Source organism: Stegodyphus dumicola, chromosome X1 (assembly GCF_044657685.1).
Source record: "Stegodyphus dumicola isolate Sdum_Otavi_A_Nest chromosome X1, ASM4465768v1".
Classification (NCBI taxonomy): domain Eukaryota; kingdom Metazoa; phylum Arthropoda; class Arachnida; order Araneae; family Eresidae; genus Stegodyphus; species Stegodyphus dumicola.
Window position 1 is genome coordinate 221,916,202 of NC_140780.1, and position 15,801 is coordinate 221,932,002.

General features: G+C 33.3%; 2 protein-coding genes across 6 annotated transcripts in view; one reads left to right on the forward strand and one right to left on the reverse strand.

The window, feature by feature from the left end:
• LOC118197335 (GDP-D-glucose phosphorylase 1) overlaps positions 1–7,433 on the forward strand; it is a 39,231-nt gene extending 31,798 nt beyond the window's left edge. For all 4 annotated transcript variants that reach the window (XM_035368832.2, XM_085808568.1, XM_085808567.1 and 1 more), the window contains 2 exons: positions 3,193–3,258; positions 7,291–7,433. In XM_035368832.2, the coding sequence (XP_035224723.1) occupies positions 3,193–3,258; positions 7,291–7,403 (179 nt within the window). In that variant the 3' untranslated portion in view covers positions 7,404–7,433. The remainder of the gene's footprint in view (positions 1–3,192; positions 3,259–7,290) is intronic.
• A 40-nt stretch (positions 7,434–7,473) lies between these two features.
• The window catches only part of LOC118197337 (uncharacterized), a 33,390-nt gene continuing 25,062 nt past the window's right edge, over positions 7,474–15,801 (reverse strand). For both annotated transcript variants that reach the window (XM_085808569.1, XM_085808570.1), the window contains one exon: positions 7,474–7,755. In XM_085808569.1, the coding sequence (XP_085664695.1) occupies positions 7,557–7,755 (199 nt within the window). In that variant the 3' untranslated portion in view covers positions 7,474–7,556. The remainder of the gene's footprint in view (positions 7,756–15,801) is intronic.

The following is a 15,801-nucleotide window of genomic DNA, read 5'->3' on the forward strand; positions in this document are numbered from 1 at the left end:
ACCAAGGTCTGTAATTAATATCATTTTTATGAAACACATATGTTTTTTATGGTAATAATCATAAATTGAACTTCGTTGCTTGAAATTCTAAAATGTAAGTATGTTATTTATAGTATGCCATTCCATTCTCAACCTATCAGAAGGGTCGAAAATACGAATTTTTCAAACAATTTGTTACTTAACTACTTATTACTTACCGTAATTTCCGGAAGAAAGGCCGCATCAGCGTAAACGCCGCACTCGAGAAAATTGGCGTGAAAAAAATTAAAATTACACAGAAACGCCGCAATAGATTAAATTGCGCGTGACATCGTCGTGGGCCGTATAGATGAAAAAACTCAACCTAAGTCCTGATATATGACATACCAGTTAAGTTTTTAATAATGAACTATAAATAATATTTTTAATTATCGATGTATTGTTTTTTAAAAGATTTACAAGTCTTAAGCTTGCGTTCTGTTGTGTTAAATATATTCTCTTCATCTTAAATCTTCTGAAGTTTAAATAGATAAACGCGGATTATAAAGGTAAATTGTCTATTTGCCCTCTATCAGCAAGCCGAAAAAACTGCCTAATATTTCCCTTAAGTAACCGTAGAAATTAAGGCAATCCACCTTAGCAATTTTTTGAACTTCCAAATGTAAGCAAACATATAGTCCACTGCCGTTGCATTCCTCAGAAAACCATTCTAACTCCCCTACTTCCCTATGAAAATAATAGAATCGTCTCTCTCCTAGGCTGCCGTTTTGGGATGTAGACGCTAGTCTTAAAAACTATCCAACAAGTACTTGTACCCAAACTGATGGGATCTGTATCTGGCAGAATGCCAAGAAAAATCCATTCATGCTGAAGGGGAAATACGTCAGAGTTCGTTATTGCGAGGCAGGTGGAGTCGTGTCCGCCTTTGAAAAAAATTGCAGAAAAGGCAGGGGTGGGGAGAGGATGGGTCCCGGAAGATTCATCGAATGGCAGAGGAGAGAGACTATTCGAACTGATGAGAATGTTGATTTGAAAGGGGGAAGAATGTTATTGTTCTGAGATCTCGTTTAGGGTGAATAAGGCACGTAGGTCCGTTCAAGGGAAAGAATGTAAACAAAATAACGTTCGCAAAAAGCAACTGAATGGTCTTTTGTGTGGGAACAGCACCAGTCTATGCACAATAACAAGGCCATCCAAACTATGTACAATGACCATCATAGGAAATATTTTATTTTTAGTGCACCTAAACGCCGCATGGGTAGAAACGCCGCACCCGCTGAAAATTTAAGTTTTAAACACGTAAACGCCGCGGCGTTTCTTCCGGAAATTACGGTAATAATTAAAAAGAATTTAGTGCTTTGATTGTAATATATGATAGGCTAGTGCTGCTAAAAGCATATTAAACTTGAACACTGTGTACATAATTTACTCTCTAGCAAAGAGAAAACATACCAAACACAAATAGAAAATGTTAAGTGAATCATGAAGAAATTTAACATGCACAGTGGGAAGATAGAGATGAAAAAGTGGTTAAAACTGGAAGGGCAATTAATCTATTCATTGAGAAAACATAGTTTCATAACTGTTACACGTAGCACCAAAGCATAATGATATTAGGCCTAGCATGTGCTGAAACAAATATTTTTTTCTCTGATCCAGCGTCTGTATATCTGCACTTAAATGAATGCTGATTGTTGTCTCTCAGAATTTAATTCCAGATACTCTTTTTAACTGCTCAGCAAGTTCATGAATGTTGCAAAATGGCTGTGGCTAGGGATGGAATTCAAATAATATAACAAACTTCTTAAATAAGTGACCAAAGTAGGAAACTGAGTAGTGATCAATTGCCTAATAAATATTACAATGAAATTTTAACAGCCGGTACTTAGATTTTAGGAAGCAGTTCTGCCAAACCAGCAAAATCCCACCTTTGGACTGTCCAACTCCTAAATGTTGGTATTTTGATGAGAGTTCAAATCTCAGTGAACAAGCTGGGCTACAGGCATCTGAGCTGGACAAAAAATTTTACTACAGAATACAATACAGCTTCAGTCAAATCAATTTCAAGCTTTACAATTTTAACAACAGACTAAGAGTAGCTGACCATGCCCAGGAATTAAAGTTAGACACCACAATGGATGCCAAACAAGAGTCCAGCCTTTGCTAGCCTTCTTGCAATTGTTCCTTTATACATCTAGGAAATTTAGGTAAGTGGTTCTGAGTAGCACAAGCTATCAGTGTACTTACAGCAGTTATACTGACCCTCCTGTAAGGTTGCTAGCACTACACTCATAATGGTTATGGATACCTTCTTGGAATACTGATAAGAACACTAACTGTGTCATTGCTCTAGCTCTTATACTGGGTAATTTGTTTATTTCCTAAAGGTTATTTCAATCTTATTTGAATTCTCATCACCAGATGAGTTTTCTAGTCATTCTCATTGGCTAATCCAAACAAATCTATCACGTAAGCAGTCTTAATACATTCACTGCCAAGATAGGTGCACATAACTTCATCAGCAGCTGTTTAATTTAAGGTGAGAACTTCACATACGTACACTCATTTGTCCAAATTACGTTTCCTAGCAAAGTAAATTCTTGTATTAAAATTTCTACATTATATTCCAATATATACGATTATTTAAATATCCAGAATCATCTTCTTCACCCAAAACTGAATTAACTAATTTGATAAATTATCTTTTTAATAATATTTGTAAGTTCCTTATCTATTAATGGTCTCTCTATTCACGTTTTCATTTAGGATGAGAAGACCCTGGTAAATTGTCATTTGCGTTTTTCATATTGTAGGAAAATTCTGAAAACAATTTACATGAAAAATGTGAAACCACAAACAAAGTCTTGCACTTACTGTTATGACCATATCTAAGCCATAATGCCAACTAACTTGTAAACGAAGTGCTAACATATATCTCACCACATACTGGCATGTGACTGGCTATTAGATGATACCACGAAATGAAGTGTCAGTATGTGATTAGCAGCAAAGATGTTAGATGTTTATTTACACAGTAGCTGAGCAATTCACCTTGCATATATTTTATGGTGTGTGTCTCCCAAGTGCTTTAAATCTGATTTGTGCATTCAGACTGTACATTTTCTATTATTAAGTTTTGAGACTGTGACATTTTGGCTTAGGTGTTCAGATTTTTTTTCTTAGCCTGTATATGACACATAATTTTTTTTGCAGGATCTAAAAATGACCTGGCTTTTAATCCAGCTCTGTGTGAACTTGGTGGGCACTTGCCAATTAAAGGTATGCAATATATTGTATAATATATGCATTTTGTTTTAAGCCATGTAATTTTTTACAAGGGATTTTTTTTAACTATTCATGAAGGGTTTGAATTTCAAATTCTTAAGAGGACATTGCAAAATACAATGTGCCTGAAAATTAGATTTACTTATATTTTCAGCATTTTAAAATAAGGCATGCATTAGAAGGGTAATAACTATGCTAGTCAGAAATTACATCTCATAAAGTCAAGTCATAATGAATGAAAATTTTATTCATATGACATTCTTGCATAATTTATATACATCTGAATGCTGCAAGTAACTCGTTTTAAAAGCTTACTCTGAATCTAAAACAGCCACATGTTTTTTCCAAGTTTTTAAACCTATGATTTTATTTTAAAGTCATCTCCCATCTTTATCCCAGAAAGCTCATCAACAGTAAAATGGATAAGATACTAAACATTGGTAAATACTATCCACGTTAAAAACCCAATAGTGAAACGGATTGGAACTCTTTATTTGAAGTGACTTGTTTTGAGTATTGTAAGGTTATATCCCCAGTATTCATCAAGTTATTGAGTTATAATTTGATTTCCTTTTTTTCAATAGAGTATGTAAAATGTCACATAATAAAACTTCAAATACTATATTGTCAATTTCTCTTTATTAATTTTCCAAAACAGTATAAAACTTGCATATTTTGTTAACTCAGCATGCCTAAATTTTTTAGATAGATTGAAAAGTGATCCATAAAATATCACCTTAAGCAAATTCTGAGACAGTATTTTTTCCTGTTTTTCTACAGAGGTACACAGTTCAGCAAAAAATTTGAAATGACAAATCCTAAATATCAAAATTTGTTTTCCTGAAAGAAGGATAGTACTTGTGCGATTTTTTGCAATTCGTGCACAAAATTACTTCTGCACCAAATAGCTGTAAATTTTAAATTTACATTTTTTTTAAATAAAACATTTAGTTTCTCATTAAAAATCAATTTATTTGCTTTAAAAAAGTAAAAATACTTACTCAAAAATAAGGAAATCAAACGCTACAGAGGTGCACAATTCAGCAAAAAAATTTGCGATGACAAATCTTAAATATCAAAATCTATTTTCCTGAATAAAGGATAATACTAAACATTATTAACACATTTTGCATGAGTGTTTTCACACCAAACAATCAGGTAGCAGGCGATTTTTTGCAATTTATGTGCAAAATTACTTCTGCACAAAATAGCTGTAGTTTTTTAACTTTACTTTTTTAAATAAAACGTTTAGTTTCTCTTTAAAAATCAGTTTCTTTATTTGCTTAAAAAGAGTAAAAATATTTTCTAAAAAAAAAAAAAAAAAAAAAAAAAAAAAAAAAAATTAAATTTAAAAATGTTTTACAGTGTGATATCTTTTAAAGCACTTTCCTTATGCAAAGGTACATTGCAAAACTGCATATTCTCTTGATAGAACACACGCAACACTGTCAGAAAGTATTTTTTTGTTTTTCCAGTTCTCATGATGGGTTCTAATGTATGTTTCCTCATGTCCATGGAAAGTCTCCCTGCACCATTGTTTCCTGCTTTTTTTTTTTTTTTTTTTCTTTTTCTAATGCTGGATGTTGATGGTATTGGTTCTTCTGGATCTGGATCAACTTCTGGTGAAATTTCATCAGTATGCCAATGGACAACTACGAGTAAAAAAAAAAAAAAAAAAAAAAAAAATTGTGTACCTTATTTTTTTTCCCTTCATGGAATTATAAACAACAAATGAGTTGAAAATGCACAGTTTATAAGGTATATAGCAACCTTTTTTTTGTCCATTTGGTAGGTTATCTTAGAATGGTGTAATATGATAGATACTGATCAGCTTGATCAAAGCCTTTCACGCATAGTCAATCAGTGGATTAGGTTTCATTATTTTTTCACTCATGTTTCTATCACTATTATGACTCTTTCATTTCAGATTAATGTACTGTCAACATAGCAGACCATTTTTGATTGATACTTTTAATACGTCTTTTTTTTTTTTTCCTTCTAAAGGCCATTTCTCTTTTCAATGAAATGGTTTTTAGGCAATCTGGAAGTCCTGTTTCTTTTAATAGTGGCCCAAATAATTTAATTTTTTAATAACTGTTCACTATTTTCCATGTTATTGTAATAGTTATCCACATAGATATGGTGTCACAAGCCTGTACAAGGTGATAAAATCATTTAAACTGTTTCTATCAATCACTTTTTTTTAGCACGATATATTTTGAAATAACACATGTAGCCTGTAGTACTTTTGCACAGCATACAAACTAGAATTCCACATTTTACAATCTTCATTGCATTGTAAAATCTGAAGAATAACCTCCTCCTTCTAGGTATTATGCCTTTATCCAAAGACAACTGCTGAATAGGCTTATAAACTTGGGAACTGAGTAATTCAGTAGTGGTCTGACTTTCGAAAGCCTGTCTGAACCATCAGTCAAGTCTTCATTGTTATTAAAGTGCCAGGCCTTTCTTACAAAATCTGTAGAAGAATAAGCCCCTAAAATTTCTTCATATCTTGTTATGTCTTTCCATTTGAGGGCTTTTTTTGAAGTTGTGAATTACCAATATCTGTTTGACTCCTGTACAAGGATTGTAAAAAAATCGCCAATATTTAAAGCTACAGCATCCAGAATGCTTTCTGTATTTATTTCTGAGAAACCTACTGGGGGGTCGCTTATTTATGATAATTCTTCAAAATCATCCAAATCCGGGCTTGAATCAGAACAGCTTGAAATTCTTCATCGGATAATAAGTCCTAGGATGATATATAATACTGTTGTCACTAGAATCATCATCAATGACCTCGTCCTCACACTTCAACAAATTATCTGCACACAATTCATCATCACATTCCATTTTATTATTGTCCTCGTTAGGAATTTACTGTAAAAAAGGGTCAAATTAGACTAGGAATTCATAAGCACTACATCGAAGCTCCTAACAATAAAGTTCAGTTATGCAGTGTGGACAACATATGAGTATGCTTGGCAAAACTGTTGGCTGTATAGAGTGCATATGTTACCGTGAAAGATCGAAATTGGAGAATGTCGACTTTCACTGGAGAATATCAACATTTACCAAATTACGTTGGTGAAAGACGGAATATTTCACTACATTCTTGTATATTCGGACCCTCACAGGTGTATGCCGACAATCACAGATATGCTCTGGTGAAAGTCGAAAAGAGAGGTCATAAAGTGACATAATAGTTTAAGTTGTTGCAATATATAAGATTTGAATCTAATTTAGTAAGTTTTTTATTACTGTTATTTTATTTTCTCATTTAGAACGTACTGCATAATTGAGTTTTTAACTTCTATTATTTTCCTTTCTCATTTTGAATGTATTGTGTGTTTTAGGTTCTCATGTTCTTAAGTTCTTATTTCAAGTCTTATAGTGCATTTATTCGTGACTGAATTATGGAGAAGAAAATATAATATTGTTATATGTTTAACATTCACCATTAGTACATGGTGAATGTCGACATTGACTGGTGTAAGTCAGAAATAAGAGTATTTGGAAAATATTTCGGACATACACCAAGAGACTATATGAATGTTGACATTCACTGGTGAAAGTCGACATTCTCCAGATTTCTGTGTTTCACCATAACACATCCACCACTCGACCCAGATTTATCTCGATGCATAGCTGGAAGCTCTGGTGTCGAATGCTACATTCACCGGAATGGATTTCTGCAATGCATGTTTTAATGTTGAAATGTATGGTGGTCATTACCCGATATTATTGTAAAAACATTACAAAAGACCACCAATAATTCGTAGAAAACAATATTTGTCATTGCCCATGCTCAACTACCAATCCACACAAAATGACTTTAGTCGCTTTCCGCACATGATGTATTTAATAAAGAGAAGTGTTAAAATATATTCATTTGTCAAAATGTATGACTTAACAGTTATAATTACATTTAGTTACAGAAAGTTTAAGCTATTCAGTTTTCTTATTTTATGTTATATGAATTTCCAAAGCTAATACTTTTTTTTTTAATCCTCATCTCAACAGAGCTGAAGTATTTTGAATCAATTACAGAAGCTGAAGTTGCTGATATTTTATATGATGTCTGCCATGAAACATTTATAAAAATTAAAGATGATGTTGAAAAACTGTATTCATAATAATAAAAGTATTTTCTACGTTACAAAATATCCATGTTGAATTTTTAGAATTTTGAAGAAAAGCAAACAATTTCTTGAAATATTACTTCTTTATTGAATATCAAATATGTAAAGAATTCTAAAAATGGCTAATATGTACCAAGTGACAATTTTTTACTGGTAATATATACCAGTAAAAATTTTCAAAAGAATGGAATTTTTCTTAAAAGTATATTTGTGCAATTTAAAATTATGCAAAATTTTATGTATCATGCATGCCAATAAATTAGAATAAATATTACTAAAATAAATATGGATAATCCAAATATAAATGTTCTCCTGTTTTCTTGATGAAGCTGTTTCAGATCTTTCTCTGAAAAGAAAAAAATTTTTACTTATAAATATTAAATAATTTAAAAAGTTTTGCTTAATAACAACTTCAGAACTTCAAAAAATAAAATATTAAAAGCTTGTTAGGCATTCAGTCTGTGATTACAGTTTAATATAAATCAGTTATCTTACCAGCAGTCTGTGGTAATTATATCCAGTTTTAGCATTTCATTTAGTTTAAACACTATTCTATCTTCTCTTTGATTCACATATTACGCCCAGACCAGAAAGCTAGGTAATTTAAGACCACACGAAATGCACACCACTTCTGCTGCTTGTCATGTGAGGTTGTGTTGATAGTTAATGCTGTGTCATAAAAATAGAGTGTACCCATATGCTGACTAACTTATAAGAAATATGATTTAAAAGAGGTAATAAAAGACTATTACAGGTACTGCATTGATATAAGCCTTTAAGCATAGAATTTTATGACTACGTACCAGTGCTTGATTGGCACTAGAGGTAAAACTATTTCTGCAATGTTGCATTACATGCTAGTGCATGGCATTAAAAATGAATCAAAATAAGTAACAATATGCTTTATTTTTGTATGAAGCTATGCCACAATAGATATATATATTACAAATGAATTTATTATAAGATAGTTACAATGATATTATTGCAAACTATATATTTCAGAATGTTGTTCCTGTATGATCTGGGTATGAAATGAAGCTTTTTTTCATTCCAGCCACATACATTTACAACTAGTTTCTAACCTCCACTCCACACCAATGCCAGCATACATATTGAAAATGTAATGCCACTTGAACTTGAAAATAAACAATGACATGCTGCTTTTCCTGCATCAGCGCATGACTGGCACCTGAGACGTCACCGTACACTACACGCCAGACCATGATTGGCTGTTCAGCAGTAACACCAATCATGCACCAGTGCATGATCAGCAGTGAATTGTGTTAAAAGCTAATTAGATTAACTGAAACTTATGCTTTGTAGAGTGAAAGGTCATTGTACCAACTCAGAAAATTAGAGCAAGTCTGTCTGTAAAGAGATAACGTTTATTGGAGGCCACAGCAATTCCTGTGTGCCACCTAGAGTTGATTTATGCCCTTAGAGTGATTAGCTGAGGGAACAACTAAATGTATTGTTTGAAAGAATCTCGTCTTGGTAATTATAAGTTTCCAAGTTAGGTTACTTAAGTGATAAATGCTATTTCCCAAAAATAATCAGTCATATAGTTGTAACCAATGAGAAGTAGACAAAGCTTAGTTGAATTTCAAATCTGTGTTTGTGTATAAGTTGAGTGTCATCACAGCAATAACTTGCTGATGGGGAAGAAGTAACTCTCTGCATGAAGTACTATTAGGTAGACATATTTAACCTTCTAAGCACCATGGCTGGCTTTATCCGGTCATGAGATTTTTTTGTCATTTGGTATATATTAGCTCATAATTTATGATATTTTGCTTTCTTTAATAATATAAATGTCATCTTAATAAATGTCAGTTTACGAAAATAGAGCCTAAAGTAAGTAAATATACAAATTTAGCTAATAAAGGCTTTTTAAATACAGATCTTCATGACAGATCCAAAAACCCAAGCCACCCAGTGGGTTACAGATTAATTTAAATATTAGCAAAATGATAGGGTTGTAGAGTCATTAGGTTTTTTTTTTGGAAGCTGGAGAGATGAAAAATTAACAACCGCCTTTGCCGGGAATCGAACCACGGACCTCTGAAATACCGGCTCAGCGTGCAGAACCATTACACCACGAAGGCTCACTAGGAAAGTGGGAGAAATACCTTATATACTCCCCTTTTTAAAGGGCGACTAGGGTTTTAGGGGACCTAGTCGCCAAATCCTGGGTTCGGAGAATCATCATCCACAACCCTTTTAGTTCAGGCACCACTTGTAGAGTCATTAGGTTTTTTGGAAGCCAGAGAGATGAAAAATTAACAACCGCCTTCGCCGGGAATCGAACCACGGACCTCTGAAATACCGGCTCAGCGTGCAGAACCATTACACCACGAAGGCTCACTAGGAAAGTGGGAGAAATACCTTATATACTCCCCTTTTTAAAGGGCGACTAGGGTTTTAGGGGACCTAGTCGCCAAATCCTGGGTTCGGAGAATCATCATCCACAACCCTTTTAGTTCAGGCGCCACTTGTAGAGTCATTAGGTTTTTTGGAAGCCAGAGAGATGAAAAATTAACAACCGCCTTCGCCGGGAATCGAACCACGGACCTCTGAAATACCGGCTCAGTGTGCAGAACCACTACACCACGAAGGCTCGCTAGGGAAGTGGGAGAAATACCTTATAAGGTTACAAATTGAATTTCTTTTTTATAATTTTTTTTCTGCAAAAATTGACTCAACAAAATAAATATGTTTTTATTTATGATTTTGTTGTATAGGGTGATAGTGCATATATGTTAATTAAGCCTTTTAGTTCCAGTTTTTTGCTAAGTGGATAAAACTGCTGAACACTCAAGTACTTTGATGAGTTCAAATTCTGGTGAACAGAATGGCTGCATGAACGTTTTTGTGGTTCTTCCTCCCATGTGTACTACATCACAAAGTCCGTAATCCGGACCTCAAAGCCACAAACTTTTTTTGTAAGCTTTACGCATGCACACAATGCATTTAATGCATGCTTCCGATAGTGAAAAAAGTGTCAGGGAGGTTATTGAACACAAAAAAATTTCAATTGACGTTAGTCGGTATTCTCAACACAGCAATTACAGGACTTGAACAGTGGAACTGAACAAGAAATTATGTATGTTTACAGAATTAAAGAGAAAGTATTAGCACAAAAAATGAAGCAACTTAAACAACTTACATTGAAAGAAATGTTTAATAAAGTAACCAAATAAAAATTAAGCTTTTTTTTGTAAATTTTGATATTCTTTAGATCATAATTGCTCTTTATTTCATATATTATGATTTCATATTTTTAATTGTATAATTTCTGCATGCCATCTTACTAGATTTAAATTGATGATCTATAATCCGGAATTGCTGAAGTCCCAACGAGTCCGGATTACGGACTTTGTACTGTATAATTATGAGCCAGTTTCCTTTAGAAAAGTCCACAAAAGCATTCCTCTTGGGCAGATAGCTCTCATGCGCTTTGCTCTGATCAATTAAACAATGTCTTTTTTCTTTTCTTAAGTAAACAAGAATACATCAAATTACTTCTGGAAAATGTTGCTCATTGACAATGTCTATAAGAAACACAAAAAACAATACATTGATTCATTTGGTACTAGTGTTCTAACTATGTTTCTTGCAAGTGTCAAACTAGCAGTTTATCAAAATGCTGTTTAGAATCCCAGTTTATGATCACAAGTCTTAATGAATAAACTGAGCCACATGTATTTTAGCAAACACATTTCTATTACAGCAAATTACAAAATCTCTCTTTTCAAAGTGTTGCATCATGTTACAAAGTTTTCCATACATATATATTTTTTTATCTGAAGTTGATACTCTATCATAGAGTTGCCAAATCTCCCGATTTAAGCAGGAGACTCCAGATTTTCGTTCTCCCACCAACCCGATTTACAACAACGACTTTCTCTTATTCTTAAAATTTCACGAATTTTATGTAGCTTGGATTAATACTTTGTTATCTGCATCGCCAAAAAGGTGATTTGGGGTGTCTGAAAGCACCTGGCTTTTCTCTACACTACATAGAAAACCAAAGTAGTTTCATCAGTGAGAAATTAGGGAATGCTTTGTGAGTGAGAGCACGTGTCCAAAAACGTCATGTTCCATTTCTCCAATAAGCATCGAGTGTGCGTGTCATCTGGGACATATTACCCAATGAGCACACACAAGATCAAGGTTGTTATTTCGTTCATCTTGTCGCTAACCTGTGTGAATGTATGTGCTTTTGAGAAATAGTTTAAGAAATTACGATATTTCATATTAGTTATGTTTGCAAAAAAGGTAAAATACTCATGTTCTTCAAGGAAATATAATGCATTTGTGATGTGTACCGTTGTCATTGTGATTTTTCGATTTTGCACAGTGGAAGGGCCGATTTTCTCGAACATGTTTGCACACAAAAACACAGGAACAACATGAGTTCTATTGAACAAAACTAAAAGTAAATTATTTTTTCCGTGAAAACAAAGGACCAAAAAGTTACTAATGCAGATTGTTCTGTTTGCATTTAAGAATTAGTAACTGAACTTTCAGATACAGTACAAAGTCCGAGATCGGGACTTCGACGATTCCGGATTTTTCCAGATATTAGATCATCAACTTAAATCTAGCAAGATGGCATTCAAAAATTAAAAATTATACAATTAAAAATATGAAATCGTAATTTATGAAATAAAGAGCTTTTACAATCTAAAGGGTATCAAAATTTACAAAAAAAAAAGTTTAATACTTTATTAAACATTTCTTTCAATGTAAGTTGTTTAAGTTGCTTTGTTTTTGGTGCTATACTTTCTTTTTAATTCTATAAACAGACATAATTTCTTGTTCAGTTACAAAGTTCCACTGTTCAAGTCCTGTTGTAATTGCTGTGTTGAGAATACCAACTAACTTGTCAATCGAATTTTTTTTCATTTTCATTAACCTCTTTGTCACTCTAAATTTTGTATTCTGTAAATTTTGCCACCACTTCTGAGTTTATGTGAATAATGTATCAGTTATCTTAATTAAAATAGCACTAAATGTAATCTTTTAGCCTAAGAGTTTCATTAACAAAATCTATTTTTAGTATTCGAAAAGAAATTTTTGTTAAATTTTTCCTCATCAACATTTCTTAGAGCATTTAAAAATCTATAATCATCGGCAAGCATAATATGTTAGCAAAAAAGGTTGCCATACTCTTGTAATTCAATTACTAATATTAAAAAAAATGTTTAGACATCGCATGAGTCATTACTGAAGCTGTCGTGTACTGATAAACATGCAGTGATGAAAGCAAAATATAATAAATAATGACTCACCTGGTTGGCATCAGGGATATAAAATACTAGTAGGTGAATGTTTCGGTTTGAGATGTACGGAGCCAAATTATTAAGCTCGCAAATTTATGCTTACATGATTGTTTCTTCATAACGAGGTATTTTATTTAGGGCCTAAGTGAAATTCAGAATCGGAATTTTTAAATGAAAATCTCCACGTTTTATTATGGAAGGAAAAATCAAATGTGCATGCATAGAGCATGCAAAAAAAAAAAAGTTTGTGGCTTTGAGGTCCATATTTTAGATCCTTCCAAATATTGGACATCTGGATCTCGGACTTTGTACTGTATTGATTAGTAACGATTTGAAGGTAATTCATTATTAAAACGTATATTTTTATAATTTAAAAATCTTTTTGTCATTGAAAATAAATCTCCCGAATTCTAAAAAAATTCTCCCGATATTTTAGTGTTATAGGTTGGCAAGTATGCTATCAGCATTGTAATTGTACTTTTAAACAAAGTATTTAAACAAACTTGGCAACTATGCTGAAAAATAAAGAAACGTAAATAGAATCGGAAAATAAATTTGGTTTTTTAAAATTTGCTTTCGTTTGGTTTTTATTTTCAAACAGCCCTTACTTAAAAAACACCCCTTGTATTTTACATTATTGTTAAGAGCATCATTTGAGTAGTTACAATAAATTTGGTTCTTGCTAGTTAATCATTACTTGCATTTCAATTCAAATATATATTTGTCTTTGCTTTGTATCTGAAAATTTTATTGTTAATTATAGAAAAAAAATTACTATTCAATTTTACTGTTATGCAAAAACACTGTATGCCTAAAATAAGATATAACATTAAAAAAAAAGCTGGGGGAATGGAAAAGGAATAAAATGTAAAAACATTTAATGAGAACCTATGCTTGTATTTCTGTGCACAGTTTTTAGATATTTATTATTGATAATTGGAGGCAGGGCTGATACTAAGGATTTTGGTATCCACCTGAAAATTTAAAAGTGGCACCTTTGTGGAACTTTTAATTTCCGCAATGCATGAGATTCTGGGAGGGGGTGGAAGCAATCAAGTAATAAAATTATGATTATCTTCCATTATCCCAAACAGCAGAAACTAAAATTCAAATATTTAGATATTTGAATTTAAGTTCAAATATTTAGATATGATAAATATACGTGGTCTTAAGAAACCATCCTCATTAATATTTAATATTGATAATACATAGTAAACATAACAGTCCTTACATCAAAACAATATTAAATACACTTTCAAAAATTTGCATTAATTCTTATTTCATTTTTTTAAATGTATATAATTTACAGTGGGATTCTTGGCAATGAAATCTGTCAATCTTGCTGTTGTTAATTTCTTTAACATTTTCATGAAAATACTGAATAATTTGCAAATATTTGTTTATATAAATATACAAAAGTTTTAGAAAGACAGCAGCACTAATTTTTCTTTGTTGACAAAATTTTGAATTTATCTTGTATGCAGCCAAAACTCCAGCAAACATGAGTTTTGAAATGCAATTTTTAGTTCACAGTTTAGTCAAATTTCGGATATTATGGTTTGTTGAGTTTCTTGGAAGTGAGGATATATGCAAAGCATATTTTTCTTCCCTTAAAGCTAAGACTAATCTAAATAAAATTCATGCTTTATTCCATAAATTAAAATAAGCTAACACTGTAGTCTTTACATTTAAAAACCATTTGAGGGAAAGAAAACTAGCATATGCTTAACTCAGAACACACACACTCACCGATACCAGCGTACATATACACTGGTTATCATAAATTAAGGAAAAATTACAAAAATAGCAGCAACTCCCTCAAAAATAAGCCAAACTGTGTAAAATTTGAATATTGCCAAGTAAGAGTATCTGAGTAAAACTGCAATATACAAATTAGTGGCGCTGCACTTGGAATACGTCATCTGCGAGGAGCATAAAAGTCCATGTTTGACAGCAAGCCCACATATTTGACTGTGATAGCGACATCAGAAATCTTAGATAGCCAATTCGTAACAATGACCTCCAGGCATCATTTGCCTGTAGAACTACGATGGAGAGCCATTGGGAGACTAGAGGCAGAATAAAGTCAAACAGAAGTGGCCAGATGGCTAAATGTGAGTCCTGCGGTTCATAGACTTTGGAGGCAATTTCAAACCACAGATTTGGCATCTAGGAGGTTCAGCCAAGGACGGCCAACTACTAAGACGAGCGCCGATGACCGATATTTGACATTATGTGCCCGCAGGAATACAACTGCTACTTTGACTCTTCTTAGATCCTCCCTTGCTGCAGCCACCGGAAGGTTGGTGTCAACATCAACTGCGCGTAGAAGGCTTCACGAACCTGGTCTGTATGCGAGACGACTAGTCATTTGCGTGCCACTCGCGTCACGCCATAGGAAGGACCATTTGCAGTAGGCAAAACATGTCCACTGGATGCCTGATCAGTGGAGTCCAGGTTTAGTCTAGAAAGCAATAGTAGGAGTTATTTGATATGGAGAGAACCTGGGACCCATTATCATCCATTAAAAAGATGCGTACGGAAGAGGAAGTGTCTGTGTTTGGGGTGGCATCTCTTTGGGTGGACGCACAGACCTCCATGTCTTTCCAACAGAAACCGTGAATACTCCGATTTATAGAGATGACATCCTTGATGCTTATGTGTGCCTATGTGCCGGGCAATAGGTGATGCTTTCCTGTTACAGGATGACAACGCAAAACCACACAGACCTCGCATCGTAGATAAATATCTTCAGCAGGAAACAATTATGCGCATTGAGTGGCCAGCTCGATCCCCAGACTTGAATCCTATTGAGCACGTTTGGGATGCTTTAGAGAAATATCTAGCTGCTCTCAATCCACCCCTTCAGACCCTTGCCATGGTTGCAGCTGCTTTGCAAAAGCAATGGCTCTCGCTTCCTATGGAACTGATAGACCGCATAATTGAAAACATCAAGCATTGCTGTATGTGCTGTATTGCTCCTAGAGGCAACCATATTCCATATTGAAGGTACTTTTCCTACAGCAACTGACACCTTCGATTTGTTCATTTTTGGAAGAATCAAGTACATACATTTTATACATGTGCTAATTTCTATACTATCATAA